The sequence below is a fragment of the Equus przewalskii genome, chromosome 18, assembly GCF_037783145.1.
Source record: "Equus przewalskii isolate Varuska chromosome 18, EquPr2, whole genome shotgun sequence".
NCBI lineage: Eukaryota > Metazoa > Chordata > Mammalia > Perissodactyla > Equidae > Equus > Equus przewalskii.
Genome location: NC_091848.1, coordinates 23521034 through 23546517, shown reverse-complemented (window position 1 = coordinate 23546517; position 25484 = coordinate 23521034). Strand labels below are relative to the sequence as shown.

The window sequence follows — 25484 nt, the reverse complement described above, 5'->3', positions numbered from 1 at the left end:
TGGAAGGTTCTGTATGTGTGAGGAGACTCTATTTAGGTTAAGCATCTTGCCTAAATCATGTAGAAATTAAGTGGCAGAGCAGGATTTGAACAAGGCTGTCCGATTTTAGAGCTACCTCTCTTCACCACCATGCTATTTTATCTTTGATATTTACTGACTCCAAAAATAAAGAGTGATATTACATATCTGCGTTGGCATTATTTACCATTCTACCTATGCTAAAATGATTAAGTCAATATTACCTCTTATACAGAAACTATCTTGAAAGGATTCAAAAATTGAATTCTCACAACAACACTGAGCAAGCATGTAGCAGAATAGAGATTTGTTTAAAATAGCTCAGTGTCAACTTTCCCATATTCTAGTCCGAAATAATATGGCTAGAAAAGGGGAGGCCAATAAGTATCTCCTGACTTGATGTTAGTCAAAGTCTCTTACCTGCAGAGGTGTGACATGAACATAATTTCCTAATGTCTTGACCACTCATTTTTGTTGCAGGAGGCCGAGGGAAAGACGGAGCCCCTATCATCACTTTTCCAGAGTTTGTGGGGTTCAAACACATCCCAGATGAGGACTTCCTGAATGTCATGACCTACCTGACTAGCATCCCCAGGTGAGCTGAGCACAGTGTTCTGCTGCCTTCCTAGTCTTTGGCTTTATTCCGCATTTCCCATGTGGCAGGGCTGGGTTGAGATAGAATCTTCCGTGAGCACAGCTGACACTAGTATGTAACTTGGCCAGTTTCTCTTATCCATCAGTCACAGACAAGGGATGTGGAAAGAGAACAGAAAACAATGATGAATGAGTTTCAGTTTTGACTATGGTGTGCACATAGAAGCTGCTTAATAAACATTGTTGAGTGAATGAAAAATTGATTGAACAGCTCATGCTGCCTTTGTCCCTTGATGTTCTTGGCTCTAGATGATTAAGGTGATTCTGGCTTCCTGGGGCCTATTGTCTGGGACACATGGCCCGTGCTCAAGGAGCTCAAGCCATGTCAGGAGTTATTTAATTTATTTAATTTATTTAATTTATAGGGATTTAGGGGCAGAGTTTGTAATTGTCATTGTCATTTGGAGAAACTAAAGCACAGAGAAAGGAAACTAAAAGGCAGGGAATAAAGACCATGCTCATACCAAGACCACGACAGAGATGCTTTTAAGTATCTGCTATGTCCACCCTCTCCAACCCAGGTCTCCCATCTTTGTGCCACTTCAGTCAGTAAATCCCCAGACCTCCAATGTCTGCTCTCCTGCAGAGCAGACTCGGCCGGGGAAGGCCCCACTCTCCACGCGTTTGGCTTATATCATCTCTTCCTTATCTGCTGTGTGGTTAAGAATTGACACAACAGTCAGGTATGTATGTGTGTGTGCTGTTTGCTTGCTTTCCATCTGCCTTCTATGATTTGGAGGTAAACACCAGCTTGGAGATTGAAAGGCCATCTGCAGTGTGATCCTACCTGTGGAGATTAGGAAGTTAGTACTTTGCTTTAACCAAACCCACCTTAAGAGATTTTTTGCTTTTGTTTTTTTGCCCTTCCTACTTCTTTGGGGAAGGCTATGGATTTATTTAATTTTTTTTTTTTTTTTTGAGGAAGATTAGCCCTGAGCTAACTACTGCCAATCCTTCTCTTTTTGCTGAGGAAGACTGGCCCTGAGCTAACATCCATGCCCATCTTCCTCTATTTTATACGTTGGATGCCTACTACAGCATGGGTTTTGCCAAGCCGTGCCGGGTCCGCACCCGGGATCCAAACCAGCGAACCCCGGGCCACGGAGAAGCATGCGAACTTAACCGCTGCGCCACCAGGCCGGCCCCTGGATTTATCTTGATTGCATTTCTTCTTGAAAGTTCAGTATTTCAGTTATATTACCAATTCCCTCCCTGTCCTCCTCCCATCCGCGCATCTGGTGTGCATCATGCAGACGCGTGAGGATTTGGGCTTTGTTGGAGGAAGGATTCTGTACGTCTCTGGGCTTTGACCCTGCGGTTCTCTCTAGAGGAGCACCTTTCCCACCCTCTGGGCCTGGCTAACTCCTACACAGTCATCAGTGCCCAGTCTGATCTCATTTCCTCCCTGACCCCACTTCTGCTCTTACAGACTCTTTTATTTTTTATTTCCACAGAACCCCAAGCTTACCCCTTATAACACCGTGGTTGATGGAAATTAATCCTGCCTCTCCCATTAGACTATGAGCTACTCAGAGGGGGGGACAATGCTTTTTTTCTTTTTGTTTTTTCCTTAGCCCTAGCACAGTAGGTTCTCAAGAAGTGATGTTGGTAGAATTTCCAGTTCTGATATGATTCATTTCAATCAAAAGGTATTTGTTCTAGAGTGAGAAGGGGGACCCTGGCAGAGACGGGGGACCCCTCCCTCACTCCTGCCTTGACCTCTCTGGGTTGTAGGGATTTGAACTTGGTCTCCCTCTTTGACTCAGTTGGATTCCAAGGCAATGACGCATCAGTTTAGCAACTTCTGCTTCCGTGGGGAACAGCAATGAAGAGGGTGAGCAGGGAGGTTGGCAAAGGGTGGGTATGTCCCTGCCATTCTCATTCTATTTGTTTTAAACTCACTAATTTTCTCATTCTACTTAACCCCCCGGATGCAGTCATATGCTGAGTAAAATGAGTGATTTTCATCTTATGCTTGCAGCCTTTTACGAGTCGCACTGAGGACGGTACATCGAGTGTCACTTGAACCAGGGTGGAGGGAAGCAGTGAGGGGTAGAAACGCGTGTCTCACAGATGTAGAAGACAAGACGAAACAAGGGGCTGCTGTCTGTTTTGGCCTGATGTCTTTTTTCTGCTCTGTGTTCCTTGTATAATTTCTTGTAAACTAGGGCGTATTTGAGTTTCCTAGAATGCTGTTTGTCTCTTGAGAAAGAGTAGCCATTTGACCAGTTACCCCCCTTCCTCTTTCTGGCGTTTCCTCATTCCCACTTGCTGCCCTACCCCTTATTTCTTTCAACATAAGACAGAGACAGTGGGTAAGAGGGCCTGAAAGGGGAATTTGACCTGAACTTTGCTGTGCAGTTTCTATTCCAGGTTCCAAAGAGTCAAACCACCTTTGTCCCTTTTATGATTCATATTTATCAAAATTTGCATTGTCCTAAATGTTACAGTAGTCACCAGGCATTAGAGCCCTTCCCAGGTTGCAAAATGTTTTATAGGCAATTGGCAGAGGGCTCAAGACATAGAGCAAGGAAGAATTGATGCAATGGAAGAGGAGAATGGCCAGATACTCAGAGCAGGGAAAGGATGTCTGTGCCTGAAGTTAGTAACACCTCTCGTTGTGGCTGGGTTGGGCTAGCGCAGGACGTCTTCCCACAGGAGCTCATTCTTTGCCGGATGTTTGCTGAGTGCCATCAGTGAGTGGGGTGCCGTCAGGTGCTATAAAGGACCAAAAAGGCCATAAGACAATGTCTCAGACCTCAGAAAACTTACCACATGACTCTGTTGTCATGACATTTTGTGAAATGTGCAAAGTACTATAGGAGCTGAGAAGAGAAAAAAGTCACTTCAGACAGGAAAACCAGGGAAAGCTTCAGGAATGAAGTGGCCTTGAAGGATGGGTAAAATTTGCACAGGTAGATATGGAGAAGGACGTTCCAGAGAGAGAACAGGATGGTATTTAAGAGTTTTGGACACAGCCCAAACCTGGACTGAAATCCAGATTGGACTGCTCACCAGCTGTGTGATCTGGGGTAAACGACCTGCCTTCTATTTCGAGCCCCTGTGGATTTTGAAGTTTTCAATGGAGCCTGTTTGGGGAATTACAGACTGTCCAGGTTGACCAGAACAGAGTGAGACTCCTTTTCAGATAGTAGTGAGAAATGAGAGCTGGGAAGACAGCTGGGAACACACTCGGCAAGGCCTTTTCCACCAAGTTGAGGAGTTCAGGCGTGGTGAGTGGGAAGACGCCGGTGGAGGTTCGGAGAATGCCGACCGGACTAACTTGGCAGTGGTGTGCAGGATGGATCAGAGGGAGAGGGAGAAAGGAGGCAGAGAGATGAATTAGGGGCTTCTACACTGAAGTAGGTACCAGGAGAAGAGGGAGGGAGCTAGTGTGATGGCAGGAGGACCTGGTAGAAGGGGATGGCCAGGAAAGACAGACATTGGGGACTGATGGGGGTGGGGGAGGAATGAGAGTGAGAAACTAGTGATGGCGGTCAGCTTTGGGAATTGTATTCGCCCTAGGACCTTGTTGCTCTTGCACGTCTGAGCACGTGGAATTGAGAACTCATTTTGGTTTTGATTATTTCGTCTCGTTTTATTTTGCTACTTTTTTTGGCTCTCCCTTACCAAAATCAGGCTAGTTCAATGGTTCCGATTCTTTGCTTACATTAGGATCACGTGGGGAGTTTTTAAAAAATCCTGATGCCCAGATCATAAGTCAGACCTATTAAACCAGAGTTTCTGGGGGTGGAACCTGGGCTTCAGTAGTGCTGCAAGCGCCCTGGTGGTTCCAACGTGCAGCCCCGGGTGAGGATCACTGTGCTAGGAGCGGACCGGGAGGAGCTGCGGTGGAAGGGAGCAGGCATTTGAGACGCGTGGGGAAGAAAATGTGGAATTAGACTTAGCTTTCAGATAAGATGAGGTGGTGGGGGATATGGTGAAGTTGAAAGACTGAGGGAGAACTGTACCCAAATCTTTTACTTTTGCTTTCACAGTTCTGTATGTCTTCTCTTTAAATACAATATAAGCCAAAAATGCTATTTCCTGAGTTTCCCAGACTCTGGGATTTCTTTGTGAATTATATGTATTACTGAACTATTGAATTAGAAATCTTCCCATGTGGATCTCATGGTATTAAAATATTTGTCAATATGTTGTTACCACATCACTTACATTTCCAATAACAACGAGGGCCTATTTTAGCCTATCAGGTGTATCATCTAATATATAAATTAGACTACTAAGAGTTTTCACAATTCATCTTATAAGAATAGCAGAATAATCCTAGGGGTCAATTTCTCAAAGGTATTAGTTATGCAGGATATTGTCTTTTAAAACGTGTCTCCTGTGGCTACAGATTGTAGCCAAGTGATTCCAAAAGGCATTAGTAAAACATTCTGAATCATTGTTTTTCCCCAAATCAGTATTTGTATCACTAAGCATGAATTTTTATTAGTCTATTCCTCTATTCAGTTTCTTTGTTTTACTCACAGTTCTGAGTTCATTATTAGAAAGGGATTGGAGAAAGTACTTTTATTAGATGGTGCAAGAGTTGAATTTCATAGCAGTGGTGGATCTGACAATTGTTTACTATTTGTAAAGGTCCTTTTCTGTAATGAATCTGTTGAGAGGCCTATGTAAGTTCAAAGAATTCTCCTATGTCTGTTTTCCTCCCATGAAGCCTGATAGTCTTGGAGATGAGTCGTATCCTCTTTTGTAATATGCTGTCTGATAGAATGCTGTTTGATATTTGTACTTCAGGAAGGCAGGAGAGAAGGACAGTGTTACTATTTGGCCTGTGTATTAAAATGAGGCTTGCTCTTTCATATTGAAAGACTGAATGAGCTTATAACAACTTGTCAACTTTAGAGACCAGCCTCATCAGAGAAGTGATTTCAACCTGGTCCTCTTACCATTATGAAGGCAATGGAAAACCACCTGTTTTTAGTTGGCTTTGAATAGTATTAATGGAAAAGTACCACTTTGATCGAGTAGCTAGGGTAGGGGTGTGTTATTTCCTGCACTGGCTATGGAATTGCCCCCTGGAGTCAAGGAGATGGAGTCATTCATTTGACTTAGAAGGATAGAGGTCCAGAGCCGGGAGTCTAGTTGGGCTGCTGCATTGCCCAAGGTGGGTAGATTTGCTTCAGAGCCCTTAGGAAGGATGCCTTGAGAGGCCAGACCTTCGGCATCACCTATGGCTCAAAATCAGAAAGCACCGTATAGGTTTATTATGAATAAATGGTGACACTGGCAAATAAGTTGCATATGCCAAAAGGATTGAGTGAACTATACTAGAGGGCAGACAAAAAATTTAATATGCCAGATTTCTTTCCTTCTATGTGTAAGAGCTAGGGGCCTGACATTATTTCTCCCCAGTAGAATGACCTAGTGTGTAGATAATGGCTTTTCTTTGTTATTTGCTTAGGTGCTTGCTTTAGAATACCTCTACTCCATCCTGCCTGTGTGTCATCTGTCAGATAGGAGCCCACTTTCCCTTTTCTGATGTGTTCAGTTTAGGTTTCTTTTGACATTCAAAGCACAGCCTCCTAAATTTATGGGTGCCAATTGTTGTAAAGATCTGGAATGTGGTCTACTCAGTGATATTGTCAATTGTAAAGAAGATAATTGCCACAATCCATAAAAAGTAGGTTCCTCTCCTATTTATTATATGATGTGGGTTGTTTTGGAGATGAGGTGGTCTGAAGAATTGAGGTGAAATTGGAAAAGATATTGAGTGTAGTATTAGCTTTAAAGTGTGAATGTTGCTTTTTAAGAAATCAAGCTTTGGATGGAGCGCAGGAAACTCAACATGCCCTCCACCAGTTATTACGTGGTCATGAAAGTTTCCTAAGACTCTGTGAGCCAGAGAAGGTGTTGACTTTTTACTATTTGTTTTATTCCATTATTTTATACTATTTACTTATTTACTAATTGTTACATGACTTTTTACTATTTATTACTTACTATTTTAAGGGGTCCTGAGAATGAAGAGGGGGGCAGGATTCAAGGTTAGTCCACAATACCTTATTAAAGGACTATAGGCATCAGCACAAACACCTTTCTGATTGAATAATCTTTACAACTTGACTGGGATAATAAACCTTGCATTAAATTTAGTGATGGTGTGCACTTGGTATTATCAGTCAGAATATTCTGAGTTAAAGGTCATCAAACTTTTTCTGTAACAAAGCAAATATTTTAGGTTTGGCAGGCCATATGGTCTCCTCCTCAACTATTGAACTCTGCTGTTGTAGCTCAAAAGCAACCATGGACAATACATAACAAATGAGTGTGGCTGTGTTCCAATAAAACTTTATTGACAAAATGGGAGTGCAGCGGATTTGGCACATGGACTGTACTTTGTTGGCCCCTGGTGTAGCTTGGTGGTTCTCAGACATTAGCATGCATCAGAATCATTTGGGGAACTTGTTAAAACACAGATTGCTGGCCCCACTCCAGAGTTTCTGATTCAGTATTTTGGGTGGGGCTCAATAATTTTCATTTCTAACAAGTTACAGGAGATGCTGATGCTGCCAGTCTGAAGACCACACCTTTAGAACTATCTGCACGGGCCGGCCCTGTAGCTGAGAGGTTAAGTCTGTGCCCTCTGCTTTGGCAGCCAGGGTTCGTCAGTTTGGATCCTGGATGTGGACCTACATACGGCTCACCAAGCCATGCTGTGGCTGCATCCCACACCGAAAAACTAGAAAGACTTACAGCTTGAACATACAACTATGTACTGGGGCTTTGGGGAGGGAAAACAAAGAGAAGAGGAAGATTGGCAACAGATGTTAACTTGGGGCCAATCTTCCTCAGCCCCCCAAAAAACAAACAAAAAAAAGCATTAAAAAAAAGATCTGAATATTAAAAAAAAGAAAAGAACTATCCATGTTCACAGAGTTGGATATTAAGCCAGGTAGAAGAAGGAACTTGTGTAAATTCCCATAGCTGGTAAAGGGCTAAGCTTAGGACTTAGATTTTCTGGCTCCTGGCTCAGTGCTACTTCCATCACCTCAATGTGGTAGTTATCTCCACGATACTAACCTGTGTATTTATGTCTGTGTTGATTGATTTATCAACTTTAGACAGTATCTTGTGATTCCTCAACATGAAAAATGTTTTGCATACTAATGATGCTTTCCCTCTCCTTGCTCCCTTTCACCCCTTAATTTTTGCTAGTTACATTATTAATTTTAGACCATGTAATAGTTACCATCATACATTTAAACAGCATACTTCTGTCTGGTGATCTAGCAACTGTAGAAAATACCTGTTGAGGGGGCAGGCCCCGTGGCCAAGTGGTTAAGTTTGCATGCTCCGTTCAGTGACCCAGAGTTTCCCTGGGTTAGGATCCTGGGTGTAGACCTAGCACCTCTCATCAAGCCGTGCTGTGGCGGCATCCCACATAGCAGCACTGGAAGGACCTGCAACTAGGATATACAACTGTGTACTGGGGGGCTTTAGAGAGAAGAAGACGAGGAAAAAAAATTGACAACAGATGTTAGCTCAGGGCCAATCTTTTAAGAAAAAAGAAAAAATATCTGTCAATTTTCTACTATATATTTCCATCTTTCTTTACTCTCTCCCATCCTTCAAGTTCTACCTGTATACCACTTCCTTTCCATTGCTAAGATGTTTAATATGTTTTACTTTTTTTCTCTACGTGGGTTTTTTTCTTTGACTATAGGTTGATTCTAAATCATAGAAATCAGTAAAATGCATTTGTATATGTAATATGATTAAACCTCTGGGGTGAGAGATATAATCCTATGTCATTAAACCTGTGTCACTAAAGGAGAATGCCACAAATGTTAAGGTTAAATGAGTTCTCTTTTCGCACGCTCCCTCAGTTGCTCAAAATCATGCCGCAATTTCATTCCTTTCAGACTCAGACAATGACTTCTTATATATCTTTCCCTCTGGCATTTCTAGTTGCCTTTCTTTTTTTCTTGTGTATACAGTCGCATATATCTTCATCGCATTAATAATATCTTATAGATTCTTTATCATAGAATTTTTGTAATGCATACATTTTCTTCTTGAAGACATACTTCTGAGGCCCTCTGACCTGCTCATAATTCAGGGTGGCTACTGCAAGCTCTCAACCTGGGGTTGCTTTTTATTGTATCTCTGGGAAGATCATCCACTTCCTCTTTTTTGGATTTCATTTTCAAAAATGAAAAAATTTCAAGTTATTTCTTTTTCAGAAAGAGTTTATGGTAAGGGAATCTTACAAGATCTTGAAGGTCAGAAAATGGCTGCATTTTGTCCTCACACTTGATTGGCAGCTTGTCTGGGTATGGCATTTTTAATGTAGAGTAACATTGATCCATTGATTTCTAGCATCCAGTGTCACTGATAACAAGGCTGATGCTGCCCGTGAAGATCCCAGTCTCATTCCTTCCTAGGTAAGCTGTTTCTCTCTCACCATAGGAAGCTACTGGGGTTTTTTCTTTATGTTTTGCAGGTTTGAAATTTCAAACCTTTTTCTTTCATTCTGCTGGGCCTTTGAACTGAAGATTCAAGTCTCTCTTAGGCCTAGAATTTTCTTTCTGTTATTTCTTTACTTATTTCTTCCCTCCAATTCTGTTTTCTGCTTCTGGAACTCAAATTAGAGGGATATTTCATTTCCTGAGTCTCTCTTCTGTGGCTAACTTTTCTCTCATATTTTTCATCTCTTTATTACTTTACATTTTAAATAAACAAACATATTTATAGATGTATGTATTTCTGAATTGGCTGTTCATATCTTTGCTTTTCTTTCCATAGAGTTTTCTGTCTTTATTTTCTTCTCAATTTTGAAGAATTCTTTATGGATTCCAGATATTAGCTCTTTATCTGTGATGTATGTTGTGTATATTTTCTCTCACTTTTTCATCTGTCCTTTGACTTTGCTTAGGATGTTTTTTGCCATGCCAAATTTCTATGTCATCAAACGTATCTGTGTTTCTTTTATTGCTTCTGGATTTTGGGTCATTTGTCAGAAAACTTTCCTATAGCTAGGTGATAGAGGAATTCATCCATGCTTTCTTGGAATATAGTATAATTTTATTTTTACAGTTAACTCTGATGCCCATGGTGTTTATTTTTGTGTGTGGTATAATGTATAGATCTAAGTTTATATTTTCCGAAATAGCTATTCAGTTATCCTGACAGCATTAATTTTAAAAGTTCATCTTTGCCTCAGTGATTTGAGAATTAATTGGTCTATCTATTCATAAGTGAGTAAAACATTATTTTAACTATGAAGGATTTAAGTATGTCTGATATCTGGTAGAGTTAATATGCCCTCCCCTCCTGGCCCCTTAAGCTTTACTTACTTTTGCATGTTTTCCTAACTGTTGTTTATTGTTTTCTTTCTGTGTCTTGCTCTACAAAAAAGAGGTTGTTGGTCTTCTCATTGGGACTGTGTTAAATTTATAATTTAACTTAGGGAAAAGTGACATCTTTGTGGTGTTGAAAACATCCTATCGAGAAGAAGAAAAGTCTTTCCACTTGTTAAAATCTACTTTTGTATCTTTCAGGAGTATTTACAATTTTCCTGACATAGTTTTGTACATTTATTACTAAGTTTATTCCTAAATATTTTATCTTTTGTTGCTGTTTTAAATGGGATCTCTCTACCATTATATCCTTTAACTGGTAATTTTATTTTTATACTGTATTAGGTTTAGGTGTCAATGTCATACTTGTTTCATAAATAGTGTTTTGAAATTTTCTTTCATTTTTTTAAGCTCTGAAACAATTTTTATGGCATTGGGACTTTATGGCCATTGATGATTTGAATTCCTCTGTGAATCTGGGCCTTGATAACTTCCTCTATTTCCTCTATGAAAATTGGTCTGTTTAAGCTTTTATCTCTAAAGAGATCACTTTTGGTAAACTATATTTTCCTAAGAAATTATCTATTCATGCCTTGCTTTTAAAGCTTGTTTCCATAGAGGTACACAAAGTAGTTTCTTAGAAATTTAAAATTTCTTATGTTTCAGTGGTTGTTTTCCCTTTGCTATTTCTTAGTTTGTATACTTGGGCTTTGTCTCCCTTTTTCTCTTAAGTTAGCTGGTGGCTTATTTATTTTGTTAATTAAAAAAATGGATTCTGATTGATTAAATTAGATCTATTGCTTTCCTCCTCTCTACCTTATTCCTTCTGCCTTTATCTTTAATATCTTCTTCTTTGTGCTTTCTTTTGGTTTGCCTTATTTTTTCTCATTTTTTTGAGTTGAAATTAAATTTATTTTCATTCTTTCATTTTATTGATATAAATGTTTAAGGTTATAAATTTTCTCTGATCACTGCTTTAAATGTATCCCATGAAATCTGATATGTAGTATTTTCATTATCACTATATTTTAGAAATTCTCTAATTATATTTTATATTTCTCTCTTCCTGAAGAGTTGTTTAACAGAAGGTTTTTAAATTTTCAGACGTTTTCTTTGTGACCCTTCATCTTGACCAATTTTTGTGGATGTTCCATGTGTGCTTGAGAAGAAGATGAATCCTCTATTATCAGATATATATATCTATATATGCACTATTCAGTACACAGTCTTTAGATCTTCCGTATTGATTATATGGTTTAGGTCTTCTATAACCTTATCGATACCTTGTCTATTTGTTCTGTCTTGTAGTGAAAGTGGTGTATTAAAATCTCCTATGTAAAATATATTTCTATCTGTCTCCTTGTATTTCTATCCTGTCTCCTTATTATTAGGGTATTTGGAGCATAGATATTTATAACTATTATATCTTCATTGTGAATTGTGACTTGTAGCATTAAAAAGTTTTCCTTAGTGACGTCACATCGTGGCAGAGTGAGTTTTCCCTGTAATCTCTCCCCTACAACCTACAATGAGAAGGACATTCATACTCCAACAGAGGACATTCAAACACAGCACGAAAAACGTTGGAGAGACCCATGCAGCCATACGATGGAGAGCAGAGAGGCTGGAGCCCCCCTCAGAGGAGGTGGAATGGGGTAAGAGAAAACTTGGCACCCTCCCCCAAAGACTGTGGCCCAGGACCACGAGAGGCCTCTGACAGGGAAGAGACAGGAGAGGGGACATTGTTTGCAGGGGCATCAAGGATCCCAAGTGCCCTTGCAGCCTAGAGAGTAGCCCTCTACTGGGGTGAAAGCTTTTGTAGTGGATGACCTTATCAAGCCAACACCCCAGGAGAGCAGATAGCGAGAGAAGAGTGAGAAAATCCTGAGAGCATGCAGGAGAAAGAGCCCCTCCCCCACCTGCCCAGCATGGCTCCAGTGCCTGGGATCCTGGCTGAAGGCAGAGGGCTCAGAATATGTAGCTCTTGACCACACCAAGTGGTGATGGGCGGTAACTGTGACCAAATAACACCAGGATGTGAAAAAACAAAGTCACTCGCTCTAGCAATACCAAACATTATATTAGATCTCCAGACCAGAGAGAAAATGACATTTACCGAGAAATCAGTCCTGGGGACACAGAAATATGTAATCTAAATGAGAATTCAAAATAGCTATCATCAAAAAACTCAATGAGTTAAAAGAGAACGTAGAGAAATAATTCAATGAGTTCAGGAGCTACTTCATGAAAGAGATTGAAGTTATAAAGAAGAATCAATCAGAAATATTAGAGATGAGGGGCCAGCCCAATGGCTGAGTGGTTAATTTTGCGTGCTCTGCTTCAGTGGCCCGAAGTTTGGCCAGTTCAGATCCTGGGCACGGACATGGCACCACTCATTAGGCCATGCTGAGGAAGTGTTCCACATAGCACAACCAGAGGCACTCACAACTAGAATATACAACTATGTATTGGGGGGCTTTGGGGATAAGAAAAAAAAAGAAGATTGACAACAGTTGTTAGCTCAGGTGCCAATCTTTAAAAAAAAATAAATATTAGAGATGAAAGACACAGTGGAAGAAACAAACCAAAATATGGATTCCATGAATGCTCAAGAGGACATCATAGAGGAGCGTATCAGCATAATCAAAGACAGACATGTTGAAATGCTCCAATAGAGGAGGAGAGAGAACTAAGACTAAAAAGAAATGAAGGAAGTCTCTGAGAAATATCCGACTCAATTAGAAAATGCAACAAAAGAATTATAGGTATTAAAGAAGGAGAAGAGAAAGAGAATGGAGCAGAAAACTTCTTCAAAGAAATAATATCAGAGAACTTCCCAAACCTAGAGAAGAAGATAGAAATCCATGTGGAAGAGGCTACCAGATCTCCTAAATGTGTCAGTGTAAAGAGACCTACTGCAAGGCATATAGTAGTGAAACTGGCAAAAGTGAATGACAAAGAAAGAATACGAAGGGGAGCAAGGTGGAAGAAAATAACCTACAAAGGAACCCATCAGGCTTTCAGCAGATTTATCTGCAGAAAGCTTACAGGCTAGGAGAGACTAGAATGGCATATTCAAATCTTTGAAAGACAAATTTTCAGCCAAGAATACTCGATCCAGCAAAGATATCCTTCAGATATGATGGAGAAATGAAAACTTTCTCAGACAAACATAAGCTAAGGGGGTTCGTAGCCACAAGACACCCCCCTACAAGAAATCCTCAAGAAGGCCCTCATATCTGAAAAAAGAAAGGGAGAAAGGGGTTACAAAGCATCGAGTAAGAAGATGAATAAGTAGACAGAATCAGAGCAAGATAGTAAATACTCAAGTATAATATTAAAGACAAAGGAAGGAAAACACCAAAAACAAAGGTAATCTTGTTATTTTAACCACAAACTCATAACATAAGATGGAATAAGATGTGAGAAAAACAACTTAGGAGGGGAAGAGGAAAGAGACTGAATCGGTTTAGTCTAAGGAAATAAGAGGCCATCAGAAGAGGGACTATCTTATCCATGAGATTTTGAATACAAACCTCATGGTAACCACTAAACAAAAAAGTAGAACAGAGACACAAATAATAAATAAGGAGAAAACAAAGAAACACAACATAAAAAACTACATAACTTGACTGATAGACCAAAATACACAGGACGAGAAACAAAGGAAATGCAGGAGAACCAGAAACTGAGTGATAAAATGGGAGCATTAAGCCCTCATATATCGATTATCACCCTAAACGTAAATAGATTGAATTCTCCAATAAAAAGACACCGAGTGGCAAGATGGATTAAAGAACAAGAACCAACAATATGCTTCCTCCAGGAAACATCGCAGCTCCAATGACAAACACAGGCTCAGAGTGAATTCAGGGATGGAAAATGATACTCCAAGCTAATGGCAAACAAAAGAAAGCAGGTGTCACAATATTTATATCAGACAAAGTAGACTTCAAGAAAAGACAGGTAAAGAGAGACAAAGAGGGGCAGTATATAATGATCAAAGGGACATTCCATCAAGAAGAAAGAACACTGAAAATATCTATGCACCCAACACAGGAGCACCAAAGTTCATAAAGTAACCATTAACAAACCTAAAAGAAGATATTAATAATAACACAATAATAGTAGAGGACCTCAACACCCCACTCACATGAATGGATAGATCATCCAGACAGAAAATCAACAACGAAACAGTGGAATTAAATGAAAAGCTAAACCAGTTGGACTTAATAGACATATATAGAACATTCCATCCAAAAACAGCAGAATACACATTCTTCTCAAGTACGCATGGAACATTCTCAAGGATAGACCATATGTTGGGAAACAAGGCAAGCTTCTATAAATTTAAGATTGGAATCATAATAAGCATCTTTCCCAGTCACAATGCTATAAAGCTAGAAATTAATTACAGGAAGAAAGCTTAGAAAGGGACAAAGATGTGGAGACTAAACAACATGCTATTGAACAATCAATGGATCACTGAAGAAATTAAAGGAGAAATCAAAAAATATCTGGAGACAAATGAAAATGATAACATACCATACCAACTCATATGGGATGCAGCAAAAGCTGTAGTAAGAGGGAAATTCATCGCAATACAGACATACCTTAACAAACAAGAAAAATCCCAAATAAACAATCCCAAACTACACCTAACTGAATTAAAAAAGAAGAATAAACAAAGCCCAAAGTCAGCAGAAGGAGAGAAATAATAAAAATCAGAGCAGAAATAAATGCTATGGAAACAAAAAAGGCAGTAGAAAGGATCAGTGAAACAAAGAGCTGGTTCTTCAAGAAGATAAATAAAATTGACAAACCCCTAGCCAGACTTACAAAGAAAAAAAGAGAGAAAGCTCAGATAAACAAAAGTAGAAATGAAAGAGGAGAAATAACAAAGGACAACACAGAAATACAACGGATTATAAGAGAACACTGTGAAAAACTATATGCTAACAAAATGGACAATCTAGAGGAAATGGATAAATTCTTAGACTCTTACAACCTCCCAAAGCTGAATCAAGAAGAAACAGAGAATCTGAATAGACCAATCACAAGGAAAGAGATTGAAACAGTAATCAAAAGCATCCCAAAGAATAAAAGCCCAAGACCAGACGGCTTCTCTGGGAAATTCTACCAAACTTTCAGAGAGGATTTAATACCTATCCTTCTCAAGTCATTCCAGAAAACTAGGGAAGATGGAACACTTCATAACACATTCTACAAGACCAACATCACTCTGATATCAAAGCCCGACAAAGAAAATACAAAAAAAAGGAAAACTATAGGCCAATATCACTGATGAACTTAGATGCAAAAATCCTCAACAAAATTTTGCCAACCTGAATACAGCCATATATCAAAAGGATTATACATCATGATCAAGTGGGATTTATACCAGGGACACAGGGATGGTTCAACATCCACAAATCAATCAATGTGATACATACACCACATCAACAAATTGAGGAATAAAAACCACTTGATCATCTCAATAGATGCAGAGAAAGCATTTGACAAGATCCAACAGCCATTTATGGTAAAAACTCTTAACAAAATGGGGATAGAAGGAAATTACCTCAACATAATAAAGGCCATATATGACAAACCCACAGCAAACATCCTACTCAATGGGGAAAAACTGAACACCATCCCTCTGAGAACAGGAACAAGACAAGGATGCCCACTATCACCATTCTTATTCAACATAGTACTGGAGGTTTTGGCCAGAGCAATTAGGCAAGAGAAAGGAATAAAAGGAATCCAAATAGGGAGTGAAGAAGTGCAACTCTCACTGTTTGCAGACGACATGATCTTATATATAGAAAACCCTAAATAATCCATTGGAAAACTATTAGAAATAACTAACAACTACAGTAAATTTGCAGGGTACAAAGCCAATTTACATAAATCAATTGCTTTTCTATACTCTAATTACAAACTGACAGAAAGAGAACTCAAGAATACAATTCCACTTACAATCGCAACTGTAATTACCTTGGAATAAATTTAACTAAGGAGGTGAAGGACTTACACAATGGAAAGTATAAGACTTTATTGAAAGAAATTGATAATGACCTAAAGAGATGCAAAGGGATTCCATGCACAGGGATTGGAAGAATAAACATAGTTAAAATGTCCATACTACCCAAAGCAATCTACAGATTCAGTGCAATCCCAATAGAATCCCAATGACACTCTTTATGGATATAGAACAAAGAATCCTAAAATTCATATGGGGCAACCAAAGACCCCAAACTGCTAAGGCAATCCTGAGAAAAAAGAACAAAGCTGGAGGTATCACAATCCCTGACTTCAAAATGTACTACAAAGACATGGTGATCAAAACAGCATGGTACTGGTACAAAAACAGGCACCCAGATCAATGGAACAGCACTGAAAGCCCAGAAATAAAACTGCACACCTACAGATTGCTAATCTTCAACAGTGGTGCCAAGAACATCCAATGGAGAAAAGATAGTCTCTTCAGTAAATGGTGTTGGGAAAACTGGACAGCCACCTGAAAAAGAATGAAAGTAGATAATGATCTCACACCGTACACAAAAATAAACTCAAAATGGATCAAAGACTTGAAGACACATCCTGAAACCATAAAACTCTTGGAAGATAATATAGGCTGTACACTCTTTGACATCGAATTTAAAAGGATCTTTTCAAATACCATGTCTTCTCAGGCAGGGGAAACAAAAGAAAAAATAAACAAGTGGGAGTTCATCAGACTAAAGAGCTTCTGCAAGGCAAAAGAAACTAGGACCAAAGTAAAAAGACAACCCATCAATTGGGAGAAAATATTTGCAAATCATATATCTGATAAGTGGTTAATCTCCATAATATATAATGAACTCACACAACTGAACAACAGAAAAAACAAACAGCTCAATCAAAAAAATGGGCAGAGGAAATGAACAGACAGTTTTTCAAAGAAGATATACAGATGGCCAATAAACACATGAAAAGATGTTCCACATCACTAATCATCAGGGAAATGCAAATCAAAACTACACTAAGATACCACCTGACACTTGTTAAAATGGCTATAATCACTAAGACTAAAAATAACAAGGGTTGGAGAGGGTGTGGAGAAAAGGGAACCCTCATCCACTGCTGGTGGGAATGCAAACTGGTGCAACCACTATGGAAAACAGCATGGAGATTCCTCAAAAAACTAAAAATCGCACTACCGAACGACCCAGTTATCCCACTACTGAGTACCCAAACAATTTGAAATCAACAATCCAAAGTATCATAGGTACCCCTGTGTTCATAGCAGCCCTATTCACAATAGCCAGGACATGGAAACAATCCAAGTGCCCATGGACTAGTTATTGGATAAAGAAGATGTGGTATTTATATATAATGGAATACTACTCAGCCATAAAAAAAGACAAAATCATCCCATTTGCACCAACATGGAAGGACCTGGAGGGAATTATGTTAGGTGAAATAAGCCAGACTGAGAAAGACAAACACCAGATGATTTTCCTCATATGTGGAATATAAACAAGCACATGGACAAAGAAAACAGTTCAGTGGTTACCAGGGGAAGGGGGTGGGAGGTGGGCACAGGAGGTAAACGGGGGCACCTATGTGGTGACAGACAAGAAATAATGTACAAGTTGTACACATTGTGAAGTTTCACAATGATGTAAACTATTATGAGCGCAAATGATTAAAAAAAGAAAAGAAAAAAAGTTTTCCTTGTTATGTTTAATGCTTTATTGCTTGAATTCTGCTTTGTCTGATATCGAGACTGAACCCTCTTGCTGTTGTTTCCTTTTGCTTACTCTACTTTTGCCAATTCCTTTACTTTCTGAATTCCTTTGTTCTAGCTGTTTTTCTTGAATACAGTATGTAGTTGGTTCTTACTATCTGAATCAAAGTGAAAATCTTTTTCTCATAATAGGTGAATCAAACCCATTCATATTTATTGATGGGACTCACATAATTGGTCTCAATTTTGTCATTATTTTATAACTACTAGATGTATTATGTTATATTTACTGTATTTCTCTACGTGATATATTTTCTTTGCTCTTTTTTCATTTTTGACTTCTTTTGGTATTTAGGAATATTTGAGATTTTGGCTTTGTATTTATCTCTTTTTTTAATGCCCTTAGTCCCTGTTTTTATTTATTTTATTTTATTTTTTTGAGGACGATTCGCCCTGAGCTAATGTCTGTGGCCAATCCTCCTCTTTTTTTGCTGAGGAAGACTGGCCCTGAGCTGACATCTGTGCCCTTCTTCCTCTACTTTATATGTGGGACGCCTACCACAGCATGGCTTGACAATCGGTGTGGGCGTCCACACCCGGGGCCCGAACCGGCAAACCCTGGGCCACTGAAGCGGAATTTGTGAACTTCACCTCTGTGCCACTAGGCTTGCCCTCCTGTTTTTAAATATAACCTTTTATTATCTTGTTTTTCAGTTTTCAGTAATATCCTTTGATGCCCACCTTTTGCCTAGACAACAATCAGTGAGCTTATTCTTTCCTCTTTCTTTCTCCTTTCTTCTTCCATTTTTAACTTGTATTATTTCTGTATATTAGTCTTCCAACATGTTTAGTATTAAACCTACCATTGAATGTATTAAATTAATCCCATTGCTGAAGTTTCCCCAAGTTTATCTCTTGATTGGATGAAGGTTGATCTTTACTACATTCTTCAAAAAGGGCTCATAGGTACAGAATTCCTTGAGTTTTTGCATGTTTATAACTATTTTTCTATTACCTTAATGCTTGAAAGCCTGTTTATCAGGATATAAAATTCTTGGTTCACACGTTTTGTTCATGAATTGTTCTAGAATGCTGTTCCATTCTTTCCATGATTTGTAAGCTGATTTTGAGAACTATGACACCTATCTGTTTCTCTTGTCCTGGCAAATTATTTGATCTTTTTCCTGGAGGTGCCGAGAATTTTTACTATATCCTTAAGCCTAACAGTTGTACTAGGATATGTCTCAGAGCTGATTGTTTCAGATCAGTTTTCCCAGATGCTTGCTAGGCCCTTTCAGGTATATGTAGATTCAGGTCTTTTTTGTTTTTGGAAAGTTTTCTCAGATTATACTTGTAAATATTATTTCTGTTCCTTTGTTTTATTTTTGGTCTTTAGGGATTCCAATTATAAGTATGTTGGTTCTTTTTTGTCTGCCTTCGATTTCAACCATTTTCCGACCTTTTTTTACTGTTTTCTTTTCTTCATTTTCATTTACTTGTTTGTTTTCTCTATGTTATTTACAGGCTGTTATTACACTTTTGTTCAAATGTGTTATCCCTTGGGTATCTTGTAATTTAGACTCCATTTCTTACTTGATTTTGTCATTTCCTTTTATTTTTCTGACCTCAATCAACTCTTATTTTATTCCTTCTTTTCTTTATATATTAAAAAATCCATTTCTGGAGCTAGCCCATGGCTTAGTGGTTAAGTTTGGTGCACTCCACTTTGGTGGCCCAAGTTCGCACATTTGGATCCTGGGCATGGACCTACACCACTCCTCAGCCACACTGTGGCAGTGACCCACATATAAAAAGTGGAGGAAGATTGGCATGGGTGTTAGCTCAGGGCTAATCTTCCTCAGAAAAAACAAACAAACAAGCAAAAAAAAAACACATTTCTGTTCTTCATTTTTGAGTTTCTTATTTAAGGTGCCCCATTCCCCAATATCCATACCCCAAATGCTTATTTGTAGACCTGTAATTGAGTTTGGAGAGCTATATTATAGGTTTTTTCTGCTTAATGACTCATGTTTTGGAGGAATATTCATTACCTAAAAAGGTATTTTTAAATAGACTTTATTTTTTTAGAGCAGTTTTAAGTTCACAGAAAAATTGACCAGAAATTTCAGAAATTTCCCATTTACTCCCTGCCCCCCATATGCAGGACTTGCCTCACCGTTAACATCCTGCACCGGAGTGGTACATTTGTTACAAGGGATGAACCCGCATTGACATACCATTGTCACTCAAAGTCCAAAGTTTATATTAGGGTTCACTCTTGGTGTTGCACATACTTTGGGTTGAACAAATGTATAATGATGACATGTGTCCACCATTAAAGTTTCATACAGAATAGTTTCACTGCCCAAAACATCCTCTGTGCCCTGCCTGTTCATCCCTCTTGTGCTCCCGTCCCCCAGCCCTGCAACCACTGATCCTTTTACTATCTCCATAGTTTTGCTGTTTCCAGAATGTCATATAGTTGGAATCATACAGTATGTAGCCTCTTCAGATTGACTTCTTTCACTTAGTAATATGCATTTAAGTTTCTTCCTTGTCTTTCCATGGCTCGATAGCTCATTTCTTTTTAGTGCTAAATAGTATTTTATTGTCCAGATATACCACAGTTTATCCATTCACCTACTGAAGGATATCTTGGTTGCTTCCAAGTTTTGGCAGTTGTGTATAAAGCTACTATAAATATCTGTGTGTGAGTTTTTGTGTGGACATAAGTTTTCAACTCATTTAGGTAAATACCAAGGAGCGTACATGCTGGATCATATGGTACGAGTATGTCTAGTTTTGTAAGAAACTGCCAAACTGTCTTCTAAAGTGACTGTACCATTTTGAATACCCACCAGCAATGAATGAGAGAGTTCTTGTTGCTCCACATTTCTTGCCAGCATTTGGTATTATCAGTATTTCGGATTTGGGCTGTTCTAATAGATGTGTAGTGGTATTACATTGTGGTTTTAATTTGCAATTCCCTAATGATATATATTGTTAAACATCTTTTTAAATGCTTAGTTTCCATCTGTATACCTTCTTAGGTGAGGTGTCTGTTTTGTTTTTTTGCCTAGTTTTTAATCGAGTTCTTTTTATATTTTGGATAACAGTTCTTCAAATACATTTTTAGCAAATATTTTCTTCCAGTTTGTGGCCTATCTTCTCATTCTCTTGAAGATAGAAAGATTTTCATTCTTATTTTCTATTTTTCCCATTTATAGTAGCTCTGTATAGATGAATCCTTCTTGCATCTTTGCAATTAGTGGACAGGTTTGGTGGTTTGGGATATTTACAAAATTTCCAGTTCAAGAATGTCATCTTTCGTTAGTAAAGTTAAATTATACTTTCTTTTATCAATGCCCTTAAAAATATACTTTTGGAGGTTAGGGGAAGGGTTTGTATCCTTGATTTTTTTTTGGTTTAGTAGGATGCTAATTTTACCTCTTGCTTCTTTTTGCCTTTACCACACAGTCACCACCCCTCCTTTCATTTCCTTTTCTCTCCCAAGAAGCTTTGTCTTCCCAAGACTGCCTCGTTGAGTCCTTCTCTAGTCAGTGCCCTGATGTCCTGGGACTCTTTTTTCAGTTTCTTTGCACTTAGGGTGTACTTTTTTTTTTTCTGGGAGTGGATTTATCTCAATCCCTTCTTCTCTTGACACTTCCTATGTATTAATTAGGATTCTTCAGAGAAACAGAATTAATAGGATATATATGTGATGGTTAATTTTATGTGTCAACTTGACTGGGGTAAGGGATGCCTGGATAGCTGGTAAAACATATTTCTGGATGTGTCTGTGAGAGTGCTTCTGGAATACATTACCATTTTAGTTAATAAACTGAGTAAAGCAGATAGTCCTCCCCAGTGTGGGTGGACATCATCCAACCTTTTTAATAGAACAAAAAGGTGGAGGAAGGGTGAATTCTCTCTCTGCTTGAGGTGAGACATCCATCTTCTCCCACCCTTGGACATCTGTGGTTCTGGTTCTTGAGCCTTTGGACTCAGATCAAGATTTAGACCATCAGCCCCTCCATTCTCCAGCCTTGGACTCAGGTTAAAATTACACCACCAGCTTTCCTGGTTCTCCAGCTTGCAGATGGCAGATCGTGGGACTTCTTGGCCTCTATAACTACATCAGCCAAATCCTATAATAAATCTCCTCTTATATATCTATATATATATCTTATTGATCTTGTTTCTCTGGAGAACTCTGAACATATATATAAAGAGATTTATTATAAAGTACTGGCTCATGCGGTTGTGGAGATTGAGAAATCCCACAATCTGCCCTCTCCAAACAGGAGACCCAAGAAGGCCAGTTATGTAGTTTGAGGAGCCAGAGAGCTGATGTTGTTGTGGATTCCAATGCAACTCTGAAGGCCTGAGAACCAGGAGCACTGAGGGAAAGAGATAGATGTCTCAGATCAACAGTCAGACAGAAAGAGAGCGAATCCTCCCTTCCTCCCCATTTTTATTCTATTTGGATCCTCAGTGGATTGGATGATGCCTACCCAATCAGGAGAGCAATCTGCTTTGCTCTGCCAGTGCAAGTGCTAATCATCTGGAAACACCCTCACAGGAGCACCCAGAAGTAATGTTTAACCAGATATCCGGACATCCATGATCCTGTCAAGTTGTATGCTCACATTAACTATCACAAGTCCACCTTTTGTCAACTTGACACTTACATGCATCTCCTTAAACCATACTTAACCTACAAATAACAATGCAAGGTCATAAAAGACAATAACAAGGTCATAATTCTGCTTAACATGATACAAGTATTGTGTGTATAATTGAAAACACATTAACCCCTTCACCCAAAGAGGAGGTAAAGTCCTTGAGTGACGTTTACTCTTCTTTTTGATATCCTATAACTTAAATACTGTGATGTAAAATTAACAATACTTAAGTGGTACGGTATGAAATCAATCCATTTTGTTACATGATAAGGGAATAAGAGAGAGAAGAAACAGATATTTGATCTATATGTGTACACATACAAATTTACATGTTCTGGACCAGCCCTGTGGCTGAGTGGTTGAAGTTCCACACTCTCCGCTTTGGTGGCCTGGATTTGCAGGTTCAGATCCCAGGCATGGACCTACTCCACTCATCAGCTGTGCTGTGGAGGCATCCTACATACAAAATAGAAGGATTGGCACAGATGTTAGATTAGGGCTAATTTTCCTCAAGTGAAAAAAAGAAAAAAGAGGAAGATTGGCAATGGATATTAGCTCAGGGCGAATCTTCCTCACCAAACATATATGTTCTGTGGAAGAATACTCATGACAATTATAGTCCTTGTTTCTGTAACTGGTCATGTGGTCATAGCTGGTATTGGTAATTATCTTTTTCTACTATTCCTTCTATATTTCCTTTGTCTTGATCAAGCACCTTGGCCAATCATGGTTGTTTACCTGCTGGGGTGACCCAAACCTTCATTCCTGAAGGGTCTGTGTCATTAGTAGTCCTGCCTGGATCAGGTGTTGTAGTTTTCCATTTACCTTAATGACAGCGTATGGTGATACTAAGAGGTGCCCTAAGGGATCTTCTGTAATCCAGACATACTCTTCCGTACCTCCATTGTGGAGTCACAGTCCAATTTCCCCTTTGTAGTCAGGATCAATCACCCCGCCAGCCCCATAACTTTCTTCTTTGCCTGTTGATCCAGAGGCATGAGGAATTCAAAGTGGCCAAGTGGCACTCTTCACTTTTAGTTCAATGGAATCATTGTGTCTCCTGGTGGAAGTGTTCATTGCTTCGGAACTAAGACGTCTAGGCCAGCAGGGGATAAGGTCATGGGTACAGGAAGCAAAATTTTGCTAGTGGGTCACTGAGAGTAATAGTAAGTGGTGACACTCCCATTTTCACCCCTTGATTCCTGAACCTGTGAATCTTGACTATGGGAGAAAAACACCATATATCCAACACTGATTCATTGCATATACAGCCTTCTGGAGAACCTCGCCCAAGCCCCAAAAGGTATTGGCACCCAGGTGGTGCTGCAATTGTGTTTTCAAGTGGCTATTTCACTGTTCTATCAAACCAGTTGCTTCAGGATGGTGGGCAGCATGGTAAGACCAGTGAATTCCATGAGCATCGGCCTGTTGCTGCACTTCTTTCACTGTGAAGTGAGTTCCTTGATCAGAAGCAATGCTGTATGGAATAACTTGATGGTGGATAAGGCATTCTATAAGTTCATGGATAGTAGTTTTGGCAGAAGCATTGTATACAGGGAAGGCAAACACATATCCAGAATAAGTGTCTATCCCAGTGAGAACAAAATGCTGCTTCTGTCCTGCCACAGTGGCCACTTTGTTCATGAGCCCATTGGGCAATGACAGGTGTGGCTTAGGAAGAGGCTGACTGGCATCCACAGAACAGGTCATCCTGTCCACTTGATTATTAAAATCCTCCTCTGCTGAGGTCACCCTTTGGTAAACATTCACATGCGACACAAATATCTTCACTTCCCCCTCCCCCCATTCAGAGAGGTCTATCCTTTATACTTCTTTCCCAAATTTGTCACCAATTCATATCCCTGAGTTCATTATTTCCTTTCACCACTTTGTCCAGACACATTAGGAACAACCAGCCAAGCTTATTATTTTTGTTAGTTTTCTATATATGTTTGAAAATATCATATAGACAGTCACCCAGCTCCTTGCTTTTTATAAGTGGTTGATTCAGAGTATCGGATGGACATATTTTGTGTATCTCTACTGCCAGATCACACCATGGACTATCAATGCTTTCTTTACACTGGAAATAGAGTCATTGGTGTCTTTAAATCTAATGAGATTGGAGAGCCAATTCTGAAGCCAGGTACATGAGGGTTACTGTAAGTATTCAATAAGATTATCTTTTAACCTTGTTCCCAATACAGACATAGACGAAAAGTTAATCTTTTCAATTTGCTGTTTTCTGCTTTAACCTGAGGGATGACTCAAGAGTCACAAGGATTTATGCACTTGTTTTGCAGAAGTAAAAGAACGCCTTCAAGAAATTTCCAATCACCAGATAACCAGCCTCCAGCTGCCGTTGACACCCACAAGTCAGATTGCCTAAGGACTTAGCTGGAGTGAAAGAAAACTTAAAGTAACTTCACCATTACTCTTTGTTTCTCTGAAGTTCCACCTCCCAAGCCCCTTAGCTCTATAAAACCCCCTGCTTTCTTCTCTTGTTAAGGCAGATTTGAGCAAACCTATCCTCTCTCCTTGTTTTGGCCAATTCGAATAAACCTTTCTTCATCTCCAAACGCCAGTATCTCAGTGATTGGCTTACTGTGCATTGGGCACACAAATTTGAGATTAAGAGCTTCAGTATCAATTCCATAAACCTCAGAACCAATTCAGAAAACTCACCCTTAAAATTCTTTTCTTCTGGAACCATTCCTGGTACCCAAATCTGTATTAGTCAGGGTTCTCCAGAGAAACAAAACCAGTGGGATGGATATATATGTTTATCTAATATGTATATTAGAAAGAGAGATTTATTATAAGGTATTGATTCATGCAATTATGGAGGCTAAGAAGTCCCACAATCTGCCCTCTGCAAACTGGAGGCCTAGGCTGGCTGTATTGCTCAAAGGCCTGAACGCCAGAGAACCAGTGTTGTAGATTCCAGTCTGAGTCTGAGGGCCTGAGAATGAGGAGGATTGAGGGCATGAGAAGATCAGTGTCCCAGCTCAACAGTCAGAGAGAGAACGAATCCTCTCTTCCTCTACATTTTTGTTCTATTCA

At 39.2% G+C, this 25484-nt stretch overlaps 1 protein-coding gene across 8 annotated transcripts in view; it reads left to right on the top strand.

Annotated features, from left to right (window-relative positions):
- MCF2L2 (MCF.2 cell line derived transforming sequence-like 2) overlaps nucleotides 1-25484 on the top strand; it is a 240526-nt gene that overhangs the window by 47705 nt on the left and 167337 nt on the right. For 5 of the 8 annotated variants that reach the window (XM_070583232.1, XM_070583235.1, XM_070583233.1 and 2 more), the window contains exon 3: nucleotides 499-613. In XM_070583232.1, coding sequence (XP_070439333.1) covers nucleotides 499-613 — 115 coding nt within the window. Of the gene's footprint in view, nucleotides 1-498; nucleotides 614-9021; nucleotides 9087-25484 lie in introns of all 8 variants that reach the window. The other 3 variants (XM_070583238.1, XM_070583236.1, XM_070583234.1) reach the window with 1 other exon arrangement.